Raw genomic sequence first — 22,869 nt, forward strand, 5'->3', positions numbered from 1 at the left:
ACCCGCTTTAATGAATCTTTCTGCACAGGCTAATCAGGGACAACATCTTCTTGTTTTTTTTTATTTAAACGAGCTCTCTTAACAAAAATCCAGCTTAAGCCGAAAGGTTTGTCACTGATTGGCCTGCATGAACTGGACAGGCTTATCAAATGCATGAAACCCAATTTTCCTGGAAAGAGGCTAAATAAGATCCATATATTGGGCCTCAACCAAATCCCTTACAACTTAACCATTTTTAGTAGGCACTTAGTCCATTAGTCTAGGGACTAGTAGAATTTTGCCCAAACCTGAACACAAAAGATACAGTATTCCATGTTTGACCCTCTGGTCAAACAATGAGCCCAAATAATAAGCCCTGATAATAAATTATTTGCGTATGAACAACATGGCATAGCGCAGGCATTGTGGCAACCTAGGATTCTTACACATAAAAAATGCACACATATTTATCAGATCTAAAAACCTAAGAATATTATTTTACAGGAAAACTTAGCAAAGCTTAAACTAACTAAACTTTTTTTAAAGAAAATTGATTTTAAAGCTATGTATTGTTTCTGAGAGATCAATGGTTATTAAAGTTTGTTTTACAGTATTTAAATACAAATACAAACGTAATAGGAGTTTTTAAAGCAATGAAATTTCTGTTTCAATTTGCTGAAGTATCAAAACTTATCAATGATCAGGAAATTAACTCATTTTATTTTCTTTATTTGATAATAAAAAGTCTTATAGATTGTTTAAATGTACAAGAAAGTATAGAATAGTAGAGATTTAACCCTTTCCCCATCAGAAGCAGAGTGAAAATGGCTTTTGCAACCAGCATAAAACCAGACCAGCCTGCGAGTTACTCGCAGTCTGTTCAGGTTTTATGCTGTTTGCTACTCATCAGTATGTACGGTTTGGAAATGAAGCCTTTAAAACTTTAATCTAGTAAAAAATAAAATTTAATATAATTAAACTTTGTGACTACAAATGAGTCAAAATACTTGTAAAGGGTTAAATGAATCTGTCTAATAATTTAAGCAAGGTATAGGCGGTAAAGAAATCTCAAAGTCATCGTTATAGGGAAATGCACAAAGGATTACTGTTACATGTATATGTAAAAGTCAGACATTTAAAACACAAATTGGGCAACATAAATGTCAAGAAAATGAATTTATATTGTCTTATGTCATCTGAAACCAGTCTGTAAGGGATTTTTCAAATGTAATTTCTTGAAATGGTTTGCATTAAATTTCTGTTAACGGTCTAACCCGCAAAAACACATGGTTACGTTCCCAAAAAGTACTACATTCTTTTTGGTGGAATTTGAAGCTATAAAAAAAAGAATCATTAACAAATTTCAATCTTATAAGAAATGCTTTCCAATGTGGAAATAGCTTTACACAAAAAAACATTATAAATATCATATATGTAACAAGTTCTCAATAAAAAAACTAAACAAGACAAAAAACGAAAGTGAGCAATAATAAATAACAAAAAATAACAATAATAATTACTACAATAGTGCAATGTCCCAGACTGCAAAACATTTGTAAGAGTACAGGGTGCTTACATAAACAAACATGTTGACTTGACATGATAGAAAATTCTAAACAACAAACATATCAATTACAAAATATGACATTGGACTTGACAAGACGTTTCTAAAAAACACCATGATTAAAAACAAGATATAAAACTATCATATGAAACCTTAACTATGACTATAAAAAATTCACTATGATATACAGGAAGATTTCTTGAACGAAAATATAGACTTTACATATAAATTGAAATACAAATGGGAATATTAACATTAAACCTTTCTGCACTTTTTTGTTACACAATACAGTGTTCAACCCAACAATTGAAAACTGTGTGATCAAGAACATGATTTTCCAAACGCAAACATTATTACCGTGGAATTGAGTACCAAATACTGTATGTCAAAGAAATTATTGTGCTATTTATAGTGTTACTTGACTTAACATGATTTTCAAAATATAAAAAGATAATCTATGCACGAAAAATAAGTTACTTCGAACAAAAATATGGTATGTAAAAAAATTCAATAACAATGAAACCGATTGAATGGTTCTTCACATGATATACCAAAGCCAAATATTATCAAAAAAGAATTGAATAACTAATACTGTTTGTGAAAGATTTTTTCTTGAGATACCGAGTTTTAATGGAATTTACCTAATTTTCAAAACATAACAGTTTAACTATGTACGAAAAAAACACTGTTTCTTAGATCACACTCAATTCCCCAAAAAAGTACATAAAAATAACAGCTTATTAATTCTTGCTGACAAATGATACTGAATAGGAATAAAATCGATATTTTTTTCTGTGGCATGGAATTTTCCACAAGAAAAGGCAAGATAAAGCCTGTCTAACCCTTTCCCACTCAGAAGCAAAGTGAAAATGGTTCTATGCAACCAACATTCAACCAGAACAGCCCGCTAGTACCTCGCAGTCTGTTCACGTTTTCATGCTTTTTTCTGCTTATCAGTACCTTATGGTTGGAAATGACACCTTTAACCCTTTGCATGCTGGGTAATGTGTTATCTGCTAAAATGAAGTGTGCTGAATTTCTAAAATTAACATTTTCTTAGATTTATTTCAAAGAATACTATGAGAAATGCAAAAAGTTTGGATCCTGATGAGACGCCACGTTCCAAACTGTTTGCAAAGGCCTTCAAAATTCGGTTCCAGCACTGAAAGAGTTAAAAGATTGAATCTAGTACGAAATTCCTTAATCAATTTTATTTTCTGGGGGAATTTCAAATGCGTCGAAATGCGTTTCTGAGTGGTAAAGGGTTAACAAAGGGGCTAAGTTCCAAGACCAAGAGCCTCGTCCATTAAATCGTCCTCAATGAATGCCGGGGAATTCTCATTTGAACTGGCGCTCGCGTTTTCTCCATTGGCCGGTGAACTGCCAGACGACATGTGCAACTTTGACGGCATTTTAACCAACGGCGATATCACATGATTAGGTGAAGTCCTCAAAATGTCTGTGCCCGATTTCTCAACCTTATATGGGGAATTGCTTTTCAGGTTCAACTGTGGTGACACAGGGAAATCTATTATTAGACCATTTTCTGGGCTGCTTGGGGGACTACTTGGGGTAGATGCTTTAGAACCACTTCGAGATCGTCTTCGAACACCCAGGTTTTCAAAGTCTACTACATTATGCCTCAAAGGCTCTGAGTTTTCTAACATTTTGGTGGGAGTGGGAACTTTGAAATCTTTAGCATAGGGTTCGTGCAAGTTATTACCCCTGTTTGAGCCAATTAATGCTTCACTGTGATTCGTTAAGTAGCCATTTTGTTGCGACACTGGATTAAAGTGATCCGTCTTTGTATTAGAACTAGAATTCAGTGAGGAATTTTTTGCAAATTCTTTTACTGAATTTAATGGAATGATTTTAGGACCAGTAATTTTGTCCGGAAATGACAAACTCTTTGGACTGGGGGTGGGGGAACTGATTTCGTCCCCCTTGTTTTGAGGCTCATTTTCAAGGGGAATACTAATTATCCTACTAGCCCTAATGACGCCACATTCCGGCGAACACGGAGTGTCAAGTTCGGGTGAAGCAGGCGCCTCTGATATCACAACAACTTTTGCAGGTTTCGCTTCACTCGCAGCATCGGAGTCCATATCTGGACTTGCAGGTGGTTCCTCAATGCAAACAGGAGTACCAGTTTGTGAACTCGATGAAGCACTGGCAGGCACAGGACCACTAGCCTTGCAGGTGAGTTTGTCAATTACAGCTGAGAGAGATCCTTTGCGAACTTTAACACTCCCAGGTGATTGGCTGTCAGGTTTTGTTTTGGTACTTGAATCCGATTGGCTAAAATTAGTACTTGAATCTGATTTGCTGTTAGGAGGCCCGGGGCCTTTAGGGGCATTAGGGACTAGACTAGTAGGTGGCCTAGAGTTTGTGTTATTATTCGTAACGTTTGGGTTTCCTCTCATGGCACTGTCGCTAGCACTATTTGGTTTACTACCACCACCGTTCAAGGGGCTGTTCCCTTTCAATGGACCCATTTGATTAGTAGTTCCATTGCTAAGGATGCCCGGTTTTTGAGAATGAGTCACGTTATTAATACTGCCAGATAGCTTATTATTATTGCTACTGCCATTGTTTCTAAAGCCTGGGCTTTGATTATTATGATTTGGATTATTGCTTTTGTTATGCACAGAGTTACTCCTTTGCGAGAAACTGTTAGGGGAGTTAACACCTTTGGAATTGTTTGACGTAATCGACACGTTCAAATTATGAGGTCTGTTGGCGTTCGATTTATTCAAAGCGTTCTCAGTTTTCCCAACACTATTAGCAGCACTTTTCCCAACGTTTGAACCAGGTTTAGAAAGCTTTGCAACAGAATTAACAACAATAGAAGCAGACGTTGTAGTAGAAGTCACCGCAGTGGTCGGGGAAACAATGGAAACTGTGGCAGAAGTTGTGGGAGTTGAAGCCTTTTGCGTGTTGACGTTTGAACTCAGCTTTGGTATGGTGAAGCTTGCAATTTTGTTGGCTTTGGGGTTCAAGAAAGACAACAGATCTGCAGCAGTATCTGGAGTGGTGCTTGGAGTGGTAGCGGACTTGCTGCTTGAAGTCGACTTTTCGCGATCCCGACTGCTAGATTTAGACCTTGACTTTTCCTTTTCCAACAGCGGGGAGGAGGTCCTATTGCTTGACGAGAGAGACTTGCTTAGCTTGTCTGATTTTGAGGTCCCTGAGTTTAAGATTGCTCCAGACGAACTTAGACTTCTCGAATGTCCAGATTTACTCTGGGGTACCGGAGAATTCTTGCCACTAGGCCCCTGGATTTGAATGCTCTTCTGCAAACTTGAGCTGGATTTTGATAGAGAACTGCTTGAATTTCGACTAGATGACTTGCCACCACTGCTTGAGCCCTGTGGACTTTTGCTCGAACTTCCGGACAACTGCTTCTGGGATCCCGAAGTTGCCAGGGACACAGCACCAATTTTGCCAATCGTTGTTGAGGTAGGGGAATGGGAAAGATTCTTGGGGGTCGCGGGCATGCCGGGAGTGGTCGGTGTTTTAGGGACTTTAACACTGGAGGAGGTACTAGTGGGCAGGGAAATCTGTTTCAGCTTAATTGTGGGAGTCTTCATTTTTGGGTCTGTCTTTGAACTAGAACTTGAGCGTTTGTGTGACTTCTGTGATTTGGAAGATGAGGATGAAGACGATTTTGATACTTTCTTGTGGTTCAAATTTGGGGAATTATCTGCACTTCCAGGTTTTCTCTCTAAGGAACTATTCGAGTCCTCATTTTTTCCAAGGCTTTCACTTTTCATGGCATTAATTCTATCAAAGATCCCTTCATCCGATGCAGAAGGGGTCCGTGATATTGGGATACCCAGTTTATCACTAGATTTCTCAACATCTCTATGCCTTGTGTCTTTCTCTTTCACACCCTTAGCACAGTCTGATTTCTTCAAAACTTTACCGATTTGTTCCACATTCACTACAACATCTTTATCAATTGTATTTTTGTGTTCATTCCAGTCACTCACTGTAATATCCTTTCCTTGAGCAACGTATGACGATTTCGCCTCAACTTTCTCCTCTTTTACATCCAAAGAACTTAGCACAGAAATTTTACCACTTTTTTTCAATATCTTTAACTTAGGCATAACAGGTTTTTCATCATCACCCCCAACCTCTACAGCTATCGATTTATACACTACTTCTTCATCCCCCTGATATGAATTAATCTTTTTCCGCTTCTTCTCTTTCTTATCCTCTCTGTCCCTTTTTCTTTTCCCTGAATCCACCGAAAGCGCATTCTTTAACGCCTTCTCCTTCTGCTTTCTCTTTTCACTTCGATTGAACTTATTAAAGCTTGCGAGAGTACTTTTATTTGAGATCTGTAAACGCGTAGGTGAAGCAGACACTACCGTTATCTTCTCCACCATCGGAAGATCGAAATCTTCATCGTCACTGTGAAAATCGAAAGCACTAGTCCGCGATTTCTCCTCACTGTCAGAATTAGACACACCACTCTCCAGCACTCTATTTAAATTCATAAGTTTTAATTTCACAGTAGGCGTTTGCGACCCGGATGAATTATTTGAGCTGTTGGAGACCTCGTCCTTAAGAACTAAGTCCCTCTCCTGAAGTATTGCACTTGTGTCATTCCGCTGTTCTAACTGAGCTTTCAGCATCGAGAGACTAGGTTTTCCACCCGTCGGCACGTGGCCATGCCCGAAGGAATAATTCAGTCTCATAGCGTTCGGATGCGGTACACTTTGTAAACCAGTCTTTGGATCCAAAAGAAACGGTTCCGATTTCACGTGTGACAGCACAGGCGACGTCAGGTTGGACGAATGACTAGGGGACATCATGGGCGGCACACTACCCGGTGAAATAATGTAACCAGTAGGCGAGGGCATCGGGAACTGACCTCCAGGGGAGGCCAAAGGGTGATGACTAGGGGAGGTCATCAATGGGGAAAACCCGTCCGCACTTACACCCCCTGAGCTCTCCACACTGTTTCGCCCGTGACGTTGTTTGAAGTTTTGCCGTTTGTGCTGCTGCAAGTTTTGCCACATATGCATCACGGGGGATGGGCCATCCTTCTCTCTACCTCGGGGCCCTTGGAGCAGATCCTCAAGAGAGGTAGAGGTTTTCTCGTTTTTTGGCAGGACGCCGTGGTGTGGTGAACCGCGAGAGTTAGTTGTAGGCGGAGTCTGTCTGGACACCCATTGGGGCTGAGGCGTTTGAAAGTCCATGCCTCCGTCCAAAAGCATGGGGTTGGTTGCATTTGGGTGGTTTTGATTGGGATTTGTGAAATCCGGGAAACTGAAACCGAGAAGATCCTCAAACGAACTAAACTGATTGTTCATCTGATTGAGCTGGTGGCTCAACCCCATTGCACTGTGCGGTGACTCCTTGTTGATAAAACTGTCCAAGCTGTTCTCCAGCTTTTTCACATGCGACTCGCCAAAGCTGTCGGTGAGGTCTATCACAGACCCATCCGACTGGGGACCTAAACTACACACACTGCTGGCACTGGGAGGTCTCATTGGGTCGTCATAGGAACCGCCACTCGAATCCAAGTCTATGTGCTTTTCGCCCAAACCCTGACCATGCCTTTCGTGATTTGTTCGCTCACTAGTCCGCTCGACCATTTCCGACTCAGACACCCGATGTTTCGGGCTTTTGCCTGCCGCAGTAACGTCCTTCGAAGATTTTCGTTTCACAAGGCGTTTACGTTGATTTGGCGGAGGAAACGGATTCGTGGCTACGGAGGTATTTTCCTCTAACAGTTTTGACAACATTGGACTATCACTGATAATACTTTGAGAACTTGGAATTTCCGCAACTGCGGCGGGTGAGCCAGCGTCCAATAAGGTCGCAAGCAACGGATTCGCGGGCGGCCGATCGTGACGCTCCTCCATTGCCACTGACGACACGGATTCAGAGTTTATTGTCTCGAAGGGGCGCGTAAATCCGATACTGTATTTATTGATTTCGAGCCGCGGTTGTTGCTGACCGGCTTGAGACACCCACAGTTCGCAACCGGGGTACGGCGGAGGGTTTGGTAAACTAGTCAAACTAGACACGAGCACTGGCGATGACGTAACAGGCACTGGCGCTGTCACTAATGGGGTTTTATAATTAATATTGTTCGTGATATTCCGTGCTAGCATGGCCTGGTATTGTAAATGCTTATGCCAAGTAAGGCGGGATTTCACGACTGGTTTTGTTACTGGAAGCGGCGGGGCGAGCTTTCGAATGTCTTCCTGGACCCTTTTAATGACTGATCTTAGAGTGACCGGGACAGAGAAACACCTGAAACATACAACACACCTTTTTAATGGGACAGAGAAATGCCTGAAACATACAAAGAATTTTTAAGAAGTTTTTTTTATCTCATTTGCCTGAGACAACACAACACTTGAGGCATTCAAAGAATTTGTAAAAGTTGTTTGGCTGCCTCAAGACATAGGTAAACACATTACATATTCAAATGTAATAGAATAAATTACTTTGTATTTCTGGACATAAAAATACTTAAAATCAACAGATTAGAAATTTAATGTTTATCACTGAGATAAATAAGTACATAAAGTTTATTATAAACGCTTGGAAGTCACAAATAATGAAATTGATAACTTCATCACATTGGAAATGAAAACACTGGAAGACAACAAAGAATGCACATCGTCAACAAAAAATTCAGTTATTATTTTGAAAATAAACACTTTAACAACATGTTTTTCCTTTTTATTTATATTTCCTTTAATAATTACTTAAAGAAAATACTTTAATGATAAATAAGGTGATTATTGCCATGATTTAGTTATGTGTTAAGGGAGACACCATTAACAATATAATTATGTACCTCATACTGGAAAAACTGGGGTTGATGCATGTGCATAAAAATTTATACCAGATTAGCCTGATCAGTCTGCACGAACAACACTTTCTGCTTTTACCAAATTTTACAGAGGTCTCTTCTTAGCAAAAATCCAGTTTATGAAGCAAAGTGTTGTCCCTGATTAGCCAGTGCTGACTGCACAGGCTAATCTGGGATGACACTTTACACACATGCATTAAGCCCAGTTTTCTCAGAACAAGGCTCAAATTGAGAAACAATTTGAAGACTTTTTTAACCTTTGAAACACTTTTGAAATGAAATCATCGGGGCAAATGCTGGCATCCCTGTTGATTGTACACATCTTGCACTGGACATTTGTTATGTCGCTGAGGTTGAACTCCACTGAAACATGCAAGGATTTGATTGCAGAACCAACTCAGGGGAGGACACTGCCATATCTTGTCCCATACTGGGTTCAGTTAAATTCTTCATGTGCGGCACCCGAATTTTAAAGGCCTTTGCAAACAGTTTGGATCCAGATGAGACGCCACAGAACGTGGCGTCTCATCAGGATCCAAACAGTTTGCTATTCTGATAATATTCTTTGAAAAAAATCGAAGAAAATGCTAATTTTAGAAATTCAGCAGATGACATTTTAGCAGAGGACAAATTTCCCAGCATGCAAAGGGTTAAACTCTTCATGTGTATAAACAACCAGCAAAGTTAACCCTTTACCCCTTAGATACGCATTTGGGCACATTTGTATTCCCTTAGAAAGTTACATTTAATTAAATACCTTTCTTACTAAATTCAAGATTTAAAGGCTTCATTTCCAACACTTAGTTACTGATGAGCAGCAAACAGCATAAAACCTGAAGAGACTGCGAGTTACTCGCAGGCTGTTCTGGTTTTATGCTGGTTGTAAAAGCCATTTTCACTTTGCTTCTAAGTGCGAAAGGGTTAATAACTATTTGAGAAGTATGTTAGACATTGAAAAGGAGAAATTACAAGAATGGAAGAGAAATGAAACCTCTGAACAATAAGAAATTGTAGGTTTACCCACAAAAACTGTAAAAATAGACTGTAAAGAAAAAATTAATCTCAAACTCCAATGGTAGACGACCACAGTTAATATTTCCACAAACAAATCAATAAAATGTTCCTGTAGAGCTGTAGTTTTCAAGGAATTTCAGCACATGATGTTAAAATTTACATTTCCATAAAATAACCAAATCTTAGTCAATTGGTTAGCAAAATGCTATACATAGATTGTTTTTAACTCTACTAATTCTATAGATAATCCTTTAATGTATCAACAAATTCAAATCGCAGATTGTTAAAGGAACTTTATTATATACTAACAAATGAACATGTTAACTAACCATACAATTTGGATCTTTCGATTGGTCGTGGTGTAGTGGATATGATGTCCGCCAATCGCCAGGAGGTAATGGATTCAATCCCCAATGTGGGAGCGTTCTTACAATCATAGACAACAAGTACTGGTTTTAGTCCCAGGAGACGGACTCGAGAGCGCTTCAAATAAGCATTAGGCTTTCTATGCAATCGAGCAAAAATACACAAGTTAAAAAAAAAATCTTTCAATTTTATTCAGAGTGTGTTGCGCCATTACAAGCAAGTCAAATGCGTACCAGTTATTAGGGAATGTCGCAGCGGATGTTCAAACATAACACTGAGATATTGAAGGGAGACAGTCATCAGTTCTAACACCAATGAAGAGGCATGGTCTGAAATAGACAAACATGTCGAAATATGTACACATGAGTCGTGTTCTGAGAAAACTGGGCATAATGCATGTGCGTAAAGTGTCGTCCCAGATTAGCCTGTGCAATCTGCACAGGCTAATCAGCGACGACACTTTCCGCTTTTGTGACATTTTTTGCTTAAATAAAGTCTCTTCTTAGCAAAAATCCAATTTAGGTGGAAAGTGTTGTCCCTGATTAGCCTGTGCGGATCTGGGATGACACTTTACGCACATGCATTATGCCCAGTTTTCTCAGAATGCGACTCACATATTTGAACCTTGCTCTAGGAAAACAGGGCTAAATGCATGCGCATAAAATTGTTGTCCCATGTTAGCCTGTGCAGTCAAAACGTAAGTCAGGAAAGGAATGTTCCACTTGTATATGTTGGTATTCTTCGTTGAAAGGTTCTCTATTCTTAGCAAAAATCCTGTTTAGGTGCTTAGTGTCATCACTGATCATGCTGTGCAGACTGCACAGGCTGGCATCACACTTTACCCATATGTATTAAACCAGTTTTTCCAGTGCAGTGTTCATCTACATCACCATAAAATGAATACCAACTCAGAAAAGTTCACACTAAACGGCATATTAAATAAAATCATGATTTTGTTGGCAAAAAACTCCCCTAAGTACTATCCCTAAAATTTGATAAAACAGAGTTGTTTATAGTTCACACATACAAAATGCACACTCTGTTAAGCCTAAAAATGCTTTCCAAATTTAGTGTGTGGCTTTCAAAGCTACCAAAATCTTTTTCAATCCATCACAGAGAATCTTTTGACAAAATTTATTCTTCTAAATGCAAACTTTTGCATTCTACCCAAACAAGTTAAACACTATAAGTTGCACTTTTAAATAGGATAACAGAAAGAATAAAAAAATACGAGTGTGAACAAGGTATACTTTAGCCAAATAAGGAAAAATGCCCCACCCCCTGGCGGCATTGTTTTTCAACAGACCGTAAACATTGTCAAACTCATCATTATCATTATAACAAATGTTCTGACTAAGTTTCATGCATATTGGACAATAAATATGACTTCAAGAGTGTTAACAAGGTTTTACTTTAGCCATATAAGGAAAACTGCCATGCCCCCTGGCAGCCATTTTTTTCAACCAACCATAACCATTTTCAAACTTGTCCTATATATCATTGGAACACATGTTCTGACCAAGTTTCATGAAGATTTGACAATAAATGTGGCCTCTAGACTGTCAACGAGGTAAATGTTGAAGAGGCACGATGGACAAATAGCCTATCACCAAAGCTCACCATGAGCAAGTTGGGCTCCAGTGTGCTAAAAATGCATTTAAATGCAGATCTATCAGAAAATTATATCACAAATGATGCTCTGTGAATGCCAACCTTTTCGTGACAGAGGCCTTATAATGCTGCTGAGAACGGAGTTGAACACGAGCTGCTGACGAAGCAGGTTCAGTACGCTGGGGACCATTGTTGGGTGCGTGAATGGAATCTTACGCACGAGGCAGCCCTCCCCTGAGAGAATGCCGTCTCTTGACTGGTTCAGATAGTACACATGCTGCTGATCTGGAAGCGTCTGCAATGGAACCAAAAGAGAAATGGAGAGAAACTGACTTTTGTTCAGATAGTACACATGCTGCTGATCTAAAAGCGTCTGCAATGGAACCAAAAGAAAAATGGAGAGAAATTGACTTTTGATGACAGGTTGTCCAGAATAGCAATTTTCTCTAGTACTTTTGTAGCATTGCAGAAGAGTAAGTGACCAGGCCTTTTTCAGGCGCATCTTCCTGTCCGTTAAATGGGCTAATTCCCAAAGCAAAATGGTGAGAAAAATAATCCTAATTTGATTTTTAAAAATGTTATTTCAGTTACACCTTACAAAGTATATAACTATAATTGATATGAATTTGCTCTTATAATTTGAATTATTACAAAGAATTTAATTAAATTAGTTTTTACCAAATCAGTGCAGACTTTTCACGCAAAATTCTCAATCCTGAAATTGCATTTTCCCAAAATGGCAAGGAAATGCTCTGCTTTTAAGGAATGCCAGACGAGCAACAAACTTATCTTATACTGTAGCTGGACAAAAGGGTAAGTAGCCCTGAACCAAGAAAACATTGTAATTATCTAACACTTATATTTAACAAAACAAATTTAGAAAATATTATTAAGTTGCCAGGTTTTTTTCCCACTTTTTGGGAAGATAGTCCATGGCTTTGGAATTGGGAATTTTATCGGCATTTTCATGAAATTGGGAAAATAAGTTCATTAGCCTTTTTTTCCACACGAAAAGTCCACTGATTAGGGAAATACTAAATTTGATTTAACTCTTTATAATCATTCAAATTAAAAGAAAAAAATCATATAATACTTTGTAAGATGTAATTTAATTAAAATTGAGATAAAATACACATAAGACTTCTTTCTAAAAAAAAAAAAAAAAAAAAATATTTTGGGAAAAAAAGTATACTTTTTGGGATTGGGAACATAGCCGAATTTCAGCTATAAAATCGGGCCAAAAAAAACCCCTGGTTGCTTACATGACGCAATCCATTTTTCCCTTTTATGAGCCTGAATCGCCATGCTTTTAAATATAAACTGCAGGAAAATTGTTTGAAGCTTACACAAACTTACAAATAACCGAACAACTCAGAAAATGAATGTAACAGCAGGTACATACCACAAACAGCTCTTTGGTGTCAATGATTTTAGACTCTGAGCTGTGTTGCAATAATAGTGACAAAAACGGCTTAGCACTATCATGTACTAGATCTTGACCTGAAATAAAATATACATCATAAAATTAAGTTCATGTTTATATAAACACTGCTGAAGAAAGCTATGTCCCATTCATGGTAAGTATGTAAGGAATTAAAATAAACAAGCAAATTCGTTGAATTAATATCCCCCGCCGATATGCCTCTGGACACAAAAGTGTTATATATGACACTCAAAAAAGCATTTTTTCAAGATACAAAGGGCCATAACTCCGTTATTAACAGATGGTGTATAATGCCATTTGGCGTGCATCATCCTCTTATCCATATATATATACTCATACCAAGTTTCAATGAAATCCGCCAAAGCACTTCCAAGATATGTCTCCAGACGGACGGAAAGACAAACGAACGGAAAGACGGACGGACAACGCCAAAACAATATCCCTCCGCCTATGGCGGGGGATAACAAATGTACATGTTTGTGCTGTGTATTTTATTTAAAAACATGAAATATAAGAATTCAAATGTATAAATCATAATATATTCATTGCTGTGAACATGTACTTTAACTGTTTTCTTCGAAATTAGGCATGGGTTTTCAATGGAAAATATTGTGCTTTGGCAACCATTTTTGCAATTTTGTATAAACTGTCGCAATTCTTTAGAGCAAATAAACATATTGTAGCCAGTTGAACAGTTATTACAGCATCAATTCATGACAGACATAACAACCAAAGCCATACATCTTGACTAAATTTACAAGTTCAAGCTCATTGTCTTTCAGCAGACAGAGAATTAACAAGAAATCGTGGCCTGGACTAGGTCATACCAGTAATCTCCTTAATTCCCTCGATGATAGACTGGCTGACAGGCACGGCTTGCGGAAGAACAAGGACAAAACTGGCTGCCAGTGGACTGCTGTTGATCATACTTACACCCTGAACGGATGGCATTCTGAAATACACAACAAATACTGCAGTGTTTGAATAGGGAAAAATCAGGTCTTTTTTACTTAAATTGGGAAACAATAGTTGTTTTTGTGTGACAAATGCTACAAAATTGAGAATTTACAAAAAATAAATAATATATTTGATTAGGAATTGTAAGGTCCCATTCATATAAACTTTTATTCTTAATAACAAAAAAAACAGTAATGTAAAATCATTATTATTCCTGTGATATTTTTATTTTATTTTGTGGGTTGGATGGACCAACTTACCAATTCAACACAAACAGAATGACAAATGACCAACGCAAAAAACAAATTTTTCCAAAATCAGAAATCCATGAATTACGTGTCTACAATAAAGTTCCTTTTCCAAAAAAAACAACAACAAAATTTCATGCCCCCTAGTAAAAAAAAACTTTTACAAAAACTCCAGATTCATGACAAGAGATTGCCAAGCAATATGGTCCCCTACCTGTGAAACTCCACTATTGTCAGTATTTTTTTTTTTTTAATATTTGTTGCCATAGCAACCAGAATTTTTGACGTAGGAACACAATGAAATGATGTGCATAATCTCCATATTGCCATGTATCCATGTTTCAAGTTTCATGAAAAAATATGAAGAACTTTTAACCCATTTATGCCTAGTGGACTCTCCCATCCTTCTAAATTGGATCAATTTATTTCTTAAATTAGGCATGTCTAGTAAATTTATTCCTATAGATAGAATATTTCTTACAGAAATTCCTTTACGCAAACAGCGCAGACCCAGATGAGACCCCCGCATCATGCGGCGTCCCATCTGGGTCTACGCTGTTTGCCAAGGCCTTTTTTCTAGACTTTAGGCATAAATGGGTTAAAGTTATCTCAGGATCCAGAAAACTGTGACGGACTGACAGAAAGACAGACACACAGAGCGCAAACCATAAGTCCCCTCCGGTGAAACCGATAGGGAACAAAAAGCCCTTAGTAAAGAATTGCCTGTAAATAATGTTATTATTTTAAACAGACATATGTAACAGTCACATAGACCTTTGAGCTGAAGACATCAGTGTTACATGTGACACGCCATCTGCTGGTGGTGAATATTTGTGGGACATTATTTTTAACCCTTTGCATGCTGGGTAATTTGTCTTCTGCTAAAATGTCGTCTGCTGAATTTCTAAAATTAGCATTTTCTTCGATTTTTTTCAAAGAATACTATCCGAATAGCAAACAGTTTGGATCCAGATGAGACGCCACGTTCTGTGGCGTCTCATCTGGATCCAAACTGTTTGCAAGGGCCTTTAAAATTTGGTTCCCGCACTGAAAGGGTTTAAATTGCAAGATGAATGATAAGGTTACAATCCTGGGTTCGTATTCACCAACAACTGTTAGACGTAAGTCTTAGAATAAAGACTATTCTCGTATGTGGAAAATTGAGGCATTGTTTTATTTTGAGTCAAACTTGGCATTAACTGGCTTTTTGTACACCATTCTTCTTGCAGAGCATTTTATAACTGAATTCATCACCAGTTGAAGCCTGCATATGTTCATTCATATGCAAGGCATATTTTTCTTGGTTCTAAGTCTATTCTTTATTCTTATGTCTAAGAACCCCATACAACACCAGTTGTTAAAGCGCTGTTCTTTTTATTTAAAGTGAGTTTGCCATCATTAAATAACTAGATAAAACTATTTTGAACTATATAGGTTCTTAAAACAAATTGGTGGTAAATAGGAGACTAACACACAAACATCTGGACCAGGTCAAAACTTGATAGACCAGTTAAGGTTACAGTCTGTTTACGCCAAACCAAAATAAAATTCAATTACCAAGGAAACTTTATTTTCAACACTTAAAATATTAGAGAAAACACATTTGTTTCAAATCAACCCATATATTAAAGGGTTAAACATTTAGTCACGCCTTGAACAGCTTTGAGCAACAAAACCCAGCATATTTTATTAAAATTGTCACCTTTTGCCGTCCTGTACCATGACGCTGGTGAGAGGCATTGTCTGCAGCTTGTTGCTGGAGTTGGACGGCTCGATACAGACAGTCACACTGTGGCCGAGATCGTTCTCTGTGATAGCTGAAACATTGTATACACAGAACACTAGGTCAGTGTTGTTTAGAGATAGGTTCATATGGCTACATAGAAATAAATTATTATCAATTAGGTCAGTATTGTTTAGCTACATAGAGATAAGTATATTATTATTAAATATGTCAGTGCTGTTTAGAGATAGGTTTATTTAGCTACATAGAGATAATTATATTATTATTTACTAGGTCAGTGTTGTTAAGAGATAGATTTAGTTAGCTACATAGAGATAGGTATAATATCAAATATGTCAGTGTTGTTTAGAGATAGGTTCATTTAGCTACATAGAGATACGTATATTATTATTAACTAGGTCAGTGTTGTTTAAGAGATAGGTTCATTTAGCTACATAGAGATAAGTATATTATTATTAACTAGGTCAGTGTTGTTTAGAGATAGGTTCATTTACTACATAGAGATAGGTATATTATTATTAACTAGGTCAGTGTTGTTTAGATAAAGGTTCATTTAGCTACATAGATATAAGTATATTATTATTAACTAGGTCAGTGTTGTTTAGAGATAGGTTCATTTAGCTACAAAGAGATAAGCGTTCCATTATTAACTAGGTCAGTGTTGTTTAAAGATATGTTCATTTAGCTACATAGAGATTAGCATATTATTATTAACTATAAGGTCAGTGTTGTTTAGAGTGAGATTTCAGAACAACCTCACGGGAGGAAAATGCCTTATTTCAGAGTTCAACTAAACTGTTCTCTTGAATATAGATCCAACAAAGTTAATAACTATTTGTAACATTAGTTTGACATTGAAAAGGAGAAGCTCAGCTGAAAGGAGGACAAAGCATACCTATGGTTGTTAGAGATAAGGTTAGTTAGCTGTATAGATATTTTTAATTAGCTTAAGAGAATTAAGTTTCTTAAAATGCATAGAGACAAGTTTATTTAGCTGTATAGGGATGAGTTTATTTAGGAAGGCTTAGAAACCCTGAAGTAAATACTTGGTGATGGATTCACTTTTGCGACATTTGTCTCAAATTTTTTTCAGGAATATGGCGAGGGATTCACTCTTGCGACACTTGTCTCAAATTATATCAGCAATAATTGTCTCAATAATAAGCATAAACTTATTTCATTATACTGGGAATGGCAATCTGCAAAACTGTATATAAATTAAGCTTAAAATTCATAGTTGCATTTGAAATACTACATTCGTTAAACTGTAGCTGCAATGCATCGAGTAAAAGTCTAAATAAGCCAAGATGTTAGAAAGAAAAGTGCATGAAAAAATGTTTGATTTTCCCGTGCTGTAATGCAAATCCTTTTTTAAAGAATGAAATTCATAACTTATTAAACAGTGCTTTAAAACATCATACCTTCTAAAGTCATTGGGTATGTAGATTTAGATTTCTTGCACAGCAAGTCGTATGGAGACACATAATAAATCAACTTCATCGGATGACCTACAATAGAAAAAAATTACGAATTTTGCAATAGAAATAATTCAAAACTTTTGCAATAGAAACAACTCAAGCATTTTGCAATAGAAACAGTTCCAAGTATTTTGCAATAGAAACAATTCAAGCATTTTGCAATAAAAACGGTCCAAGTATTTTGCAATAGAAACAATTCAAGAATTTTGCAATAGAAACAGTTCCCCATATTTTGCAATAGAAACAGTTCCAAGTATTTTGCAATAGAAACAATTTAAGCATTTTGCAATAGAAACAATTCAAGCATTTTGCAATAGAAACAATTCAAGCATTTTGCAATAGAAACAAATCAAGCATTTTGCAGTAAAAACAATTCAAGCAATTTCCAATAGAAAAAAAATCAAGTATTTTGCAATAGAAAAAATTCAAGCATTTTCCAATATTAAAGTCAAGCATTTTGCATTAGAAACAATACAAGCATTTTGCAATTGAAACAATTCAAGCAATTTGTGATAGAAACACTTTTTGCATTTGCACTGGACATATACACGGATAAACTATTACATAGATTGTGTTTGATAATTATAAGTCTTGTAAATAAGCTGAATAAATTTTACATTATGCAATTCAAAGAAACATTTTGATTATAGTTACACAAGATGCAGAAACACACCACTTATACATTCCTTTCTTGCTATGGGAAAACTGAGCTTATTGCGCATGTGTAAAGAAGTGATTTTTTTCCCCATGTGGAAAAGTACCAGCCCAATTGGGAAAGATTTTCATGAAAAACCCTGAAATTGATAACTAAGTGCTTTCAAGTTGTCAATATTAAATTGACTTAGGTTCAAGCCACAGAACTTCATAGGGAAACTAAATGTTGCATTTAATTCATAAAAAAACAAGAGCACTGCCTTGCGGTTGCAGACCGCTCATCTATTTTTCTTTTTAAAGGTGTAGGGACCTATCTCAATTTCAATCACAAAGGATTACATTATCTTCCAAAAATGCCAAAAACATGCAACCAAAAAATTATTTATTTATTTTTTTTTTTGGGGGGGGGGGGGATTCTTTGGTGGGATGGTCGGACGGTATTTCAAAAATAAAATAATAAAAATAAATATTTGTTTTTTAACCATGTTTGAAAAAAACAAGAGATGTGTTTGTCAGAAACACAATGCCCCCTATTGCCCAGCTTTGATTTATTTTTTTATTTTTTTTACCTTTGACCTTGAAGGATGACCTTGACCTTGAAGGATGACCTTGACCTTGAACTTCCACCACTCAAAATGTGAAGCTTTATGAGAAGGCCGCTTTGAAATATGATTTTTTTGAACTTTGACCTTGAAGGATGACCTTGACCTTGAAGGATGACCTTGAACTTCCACCACAATAAATGTGCAGCTTTATGATAACGCCGCTTTGAAACATTCTTTTTTGTGACCTTTGACCTTGAAGGCTGACCTTGACCTCGATGAATGACTTTGACCTTCAACTTCCACCACTCAAAATGTGCAGCTTCATGAGAATGCCGCTTTGAATTTTTATTTAAAAAAATTGACCTTTGACCATGAAGGATGACCTTGACGTTGAAGGATGACCTTGACCTTGAACTTCCACCACTCAAAATGTGCAGCTTCATGAGAACGCCGCTTTGATTTTTTTTTTTTTTGTTACCTTGAAGGATGACCTTGACCTTGAACTTCCACCACCCAAAATGTGCAGCTTCATGATAACGCCGCTTTGATTTTTTTATATTTTGTTTGGCCTTTGACCTTGAAGGATGACCTTGACCTTGAAGGATGACCTTAACCTTGAACCTACACCACTCAAAATGTGCAGTTTAATGATAACACCGCTTTGAATTATTTTTTTGACCTTTGACCTTGAAGGATGACTTTGACCTTGAAGAATGACCTTGACCTTCCACCACTCAAAATGTGCAGCTTCATGATAATGCCGCTTTGAAATTTTTTATTTGTTTTTTGACCTTTGACATTGAAGGATGACCTTGACCTTGAAGGATGACCTTGAACTTCCACCACTCAAAATGTGCAGCTTCATGAGAACGCCGCTTTGAATTTTATTAATTTTTTTTTTACCTTGAAGGATGACCTTGACCTTGAACTTCCACCACTCAAAATGTGCAGCTTCATGAGATAGTCAAGTCAAAAAAGGGCCATAATTCCGTAAAAATGACAACCAGTTATGCAACTTGTCATTTACCGTCCCCTTATGAGTTTGCGAGTGTTCCAAGTATGAAAGCAATATCTATGATACTTTAGGGGTAAAGTGGACCAAAACACAAAACTTAGCCAAATTTTCAAGTATAAAGGGCCTATAATTCCGTTAAAATGCCAGTCAGAGTTACATAACTTTGCCTGCACAGTCCCCTTACGATAGTTAGTAAGTGTTGCAAGTATGAAAGCAATGGCTTTGATACTTTAGGGAAAAAATGAACCTAAACACAAAACTTAACCAAATTTTCAATTTTCTAAGTATAAAAAGGGCACATAATTCTGTCAAAATGCCAGTCAGAGTTACATTACTTTGCCTGCACAGTCCCCTTATGATAGTTAGTAAGTGTTGCAAGTATGAAAGCAATAGCTTTGATACTTAAGGAATAAAATGGACCTAAACACAAAACTTAACCAAAATTTTCAAATTTCTAAGTATAAAAAGGGCACATAATTCTGTCAAAATGCAAGCCAGAATTATCTAACTTTGCCTGCCCAGTCCCCCTTAATGATAGTAAGTAAGTGTACCAAGTTTGAATGCAATAGCATTGATACGTTATGAGAAAAGTGTACCTAAACGCAAACTTAACTGGACGCCGACGCAGATACCAAGGTGATGACAATAGCTCATATTTTTTTTTCAAAAAATAGATGAGCTAATAAAAAAATATTTATATATATATTTTTTTGGAAACCTGTTAACTTTTTGGACAGCAATTGTGAAATTTGTTTTTTTCCCCCAATTGGGAAAGTGCTGTTTTCCGGTACTTTATAAAGAAGGAAAAAAATCGCTGTTAACATACATTTCCTGATTTTCCCAGTGCAAGGCTCAGTTTAATTTAAAACTCCTTTTTTATCTGGTAAGAAAAAATAATGCAACATTACGACAAAATTTTAGTTTTCATTAGTCTTCACCCTTAACCATAAACTGGACAGCCCAGAGTTCCAGATAGGAGTAATTTGGGTCCAGTAGAAATTCAGAAATGTATATTGTGTGGCTATAAGAATAGCCCTTTGGCGACTAATATTGAATGATTCAGAATGGTGGATTAAAATGAAAAACATAAAAGCGGACATAATAGTGCAGCATCTGAAATGACTCTTTAATCGAAAAAGAACATACGCTGCTTATGTCCTACTTGAATTCATAGAATTTAAAAACTATCCATAATTACCTCCCCTTCTTGGTAACAGTATCCCGAGTGAAGACTTGTGTATATAGTTGGTAACTCCGTTAATTGAACTGAAACATTTAAATTCACAACATTGCAAATAAGCTTTATAGATCACAATTTCTAATAGTGGACATGTCAAAAAAGCCATAAGAACTTCTTTAGTCTGGTTTGTTTAGTTGGATTTTTTGCTGTTTTGACAGTATTTCAGTAATATCACAGCGTTAGGTTTGCAAACTCACACTTGTCCTGGGATAGTTGGTTTACCAGTACTTAGTGTGCATACATGTGCCAGTAACTGACAACTGCCCTGCTTCAATAAGAGGTTGGGAGGTTGGGGCAAACGGTTTGAAAGGGATTCACCACAGTTTAATGCTTTTCTTTTTGTGTGATAAAGTTTTGTGGGTGCCAACCCACCAAAACTGCATGTTGGTGTAGATGCGCGAGTTAACAAATACAGTAATTGACTGAGGGGCTTCCATATACTTGGGGTTAAGCCAGAAAAAAAATGACAGAGGGGCCCTAAAAAAAGACTGATGATTAATTGTGTAATTATAAGGGACTTGATTGTGCTCCATCCACGTAAGTACTGACATCTTATCATCCATTCAGCATATATTCCATGAGGCTTGTGTCTTTAGAAAAATAATTTGATGTTAATGTCACGTTAAAAAATGTTTGTTACTCAATAAATCGTTTTTTTTCCAATAAAAATGTGTTGAGCATAAAACTCAAAGTCAAGTTTGAATATTTACACAAAAAAACAAAAAAAACGTGGTAAATATTTTAAAGGGCTTAGGCATAAAACATTTTAGTCTTGAAAATGAAGCCTTTAAAACTTGAATCAAGTGAGATAGGTTTTTAATTATATTAAACTTTCGATGGGACTACAAATGCGTCAAAATACGTATCTAAGTGGTAAAGGGTTAAAGTGGTTGCCTACCTTTGTAACTGAGCTATAAGATTGAGATCGTGTTCTAGTGTAGACAGTGCAAGGTACCCCTTGCTTTTCTGTTTCCTGGAAAATATAGTAAACGTTTTTGAAAAAATTACAATACAATCATTTTTCACAATTTAAATGCTGACACCCAGATACAAAATTAACAAGCAAATTCGTTAAATTGATATCCCCCGCCAATATGCTTCTGGACACAAAAGTGTTATATTTGACACTCAAAAAACCATTTTTTCGAGATACAAAGGGCCATTACTCCGTTATTAACAGATGGTGAACAATGCCATTTGGTGTGCATCATCCTCTTATTGATATACATACCCATACCCAAGTTTCAATGGAATCCGCCAAAGCACTTCCAAGATATGGCTCCGGACACACAAAAAAAGCATTTTTTCAAGATACAAAGGGCCATAACTCCGTTATAAACATATGGTGTACCATGCCATTTGGCATGCATCATTCTCTTATCCATATATATACACATACCAAGTTTCAATGAAATCCGCCAAAGCACTTACAAGATATGGCTCCGGACGGACGGAAAGACGGACGGAAGGACGGACAATGCCGAAACAATATCCCTCCGCCTATGACGGGGGATAACAATGATGAGCACTCTGGGAAAACAGGGTTTAATGCATATGCACTGCACAGGCAATTTTGGGGAAAAACTTTCCCCACTTGCATAAAACCTGGTTTTACCGAGTATTATTATGTGAACAAACTTATGAAGCAAACATTCACGAAACAGCAAATAACACTGTATGAGTGGATAGACAAATGACCGAGTTTTTACCAAATTGTAACCAAAATATGCATCTCATTTGGATCTATGTAATAATATATAATATCTGAAATTTTACCCAAACAATTGAAATTGTTTCCATCTTTGAACTTATATTAGAATCTTCAAAAGGGGGAATCAACTCCAACTTACTTATCCCCATTAAAGCTATAAATAGACAGCAATCCCTGCAAATGGCTGATAAACTCGTCAAAATCTCCCTTCCTGAAATAAATACAACAGAATTTAAGTTAATTTAAAAATACTCAGTAGTATTGTGCTTACAATGAATTGAAATAAAAATAAACAACAGGGCCCTGGGCCCTAAGGTGCTCATCTGGGACCCACAATAATTAGACTATTCTGAAACAGTGCAAGCTGATTCATGAAGGCCAAGTGACTTCTAAAGTATATCATATTTTTTTACCTGACTAAGTGACCTAGTTTTTGAGCCACACCAGTTTCAATCTCA

At 36.9% G+C, this 22,869-nt stretch overlaps 1 protein-coding gene across 1 annotated transcript in view; it reads right to left on the reverse strand.

Annotated features, from left to right (window-relative positions):
* Nucleotides 1-692: 692 nt before the first annotated feature.
* The window catches only part of LOC127856539 (serine-rich adhesin for platelets-like), a 187,284-nt gene continuing 165,107 nt past the window's right edge, over nucleotides 693-22,869 (reverse strand). The window contains exons 6-16 of the mRNA XM_052392799.1: nucleotides 22,551-22,622; nucleotides 21,599-21,673; nucleotides 20,659-20,726; nucleotides 17,190-17,276; nucleotides 15,727-15,841; nucleotides 13,647-13,771; nucleotides 12,778-12,875; nucleotides 11,478-11,670; nucleotides 9,998-10,093; nucleotides 8,642-8,747; nucleotides 693-7,816 (exon numbers count right to left, since the gene is read on the reverse strand). Coding sequence (XP_052248759.1) covers nucleotides 2,821-7,816; nucleotides 8,642-8,747; nucleotides 9,998-10,093; nucleotides 11,478-11,670; nucleotides 12,778-12,875; nucleotides 13,647-13,771; nucleotides 15,727-15,841; nucleotides 17,190-17,276; nucleotides 20,659-20,726; nucleotides 21,599-21,673; nucleotides 22,551-22,622 — 6,031 coding nt within the window. The 3' untranslated portion in view covers nucleotides 693-2,820. The remainder of the gene's footprint in view (nucleotides 7,817-8,641; nucleotides 8,748-9,997; nucleotides 10,094-11,477; nucleotides 11,671-12,777; nucleotides 12,876-13,646; nucleotides 13,772-15,726; nucleotides 15,842-17,189; nucleotides 17,277-20,658; nucleotides 20,727-21,598; nucleotides 21,674-22,550; nucleotides 22,623-22,869) is intronic.

Source organism: Dreissena polymorpha, chromosome 13 (assembly GCF_020536995.1).
Source record: "Dreissena polymorpha isolate Duluth1 chromosome 13, UMN_Dpol_1.0, whole genome shotgun sequence".
Classification (NCBI taxonomy): domain Eukaryota; kingdom Metazoa; phylum Mollusca; class Bivalvia; order Myida; family Dreissenidae; genus Dreissena; species Dreissena polymorpha.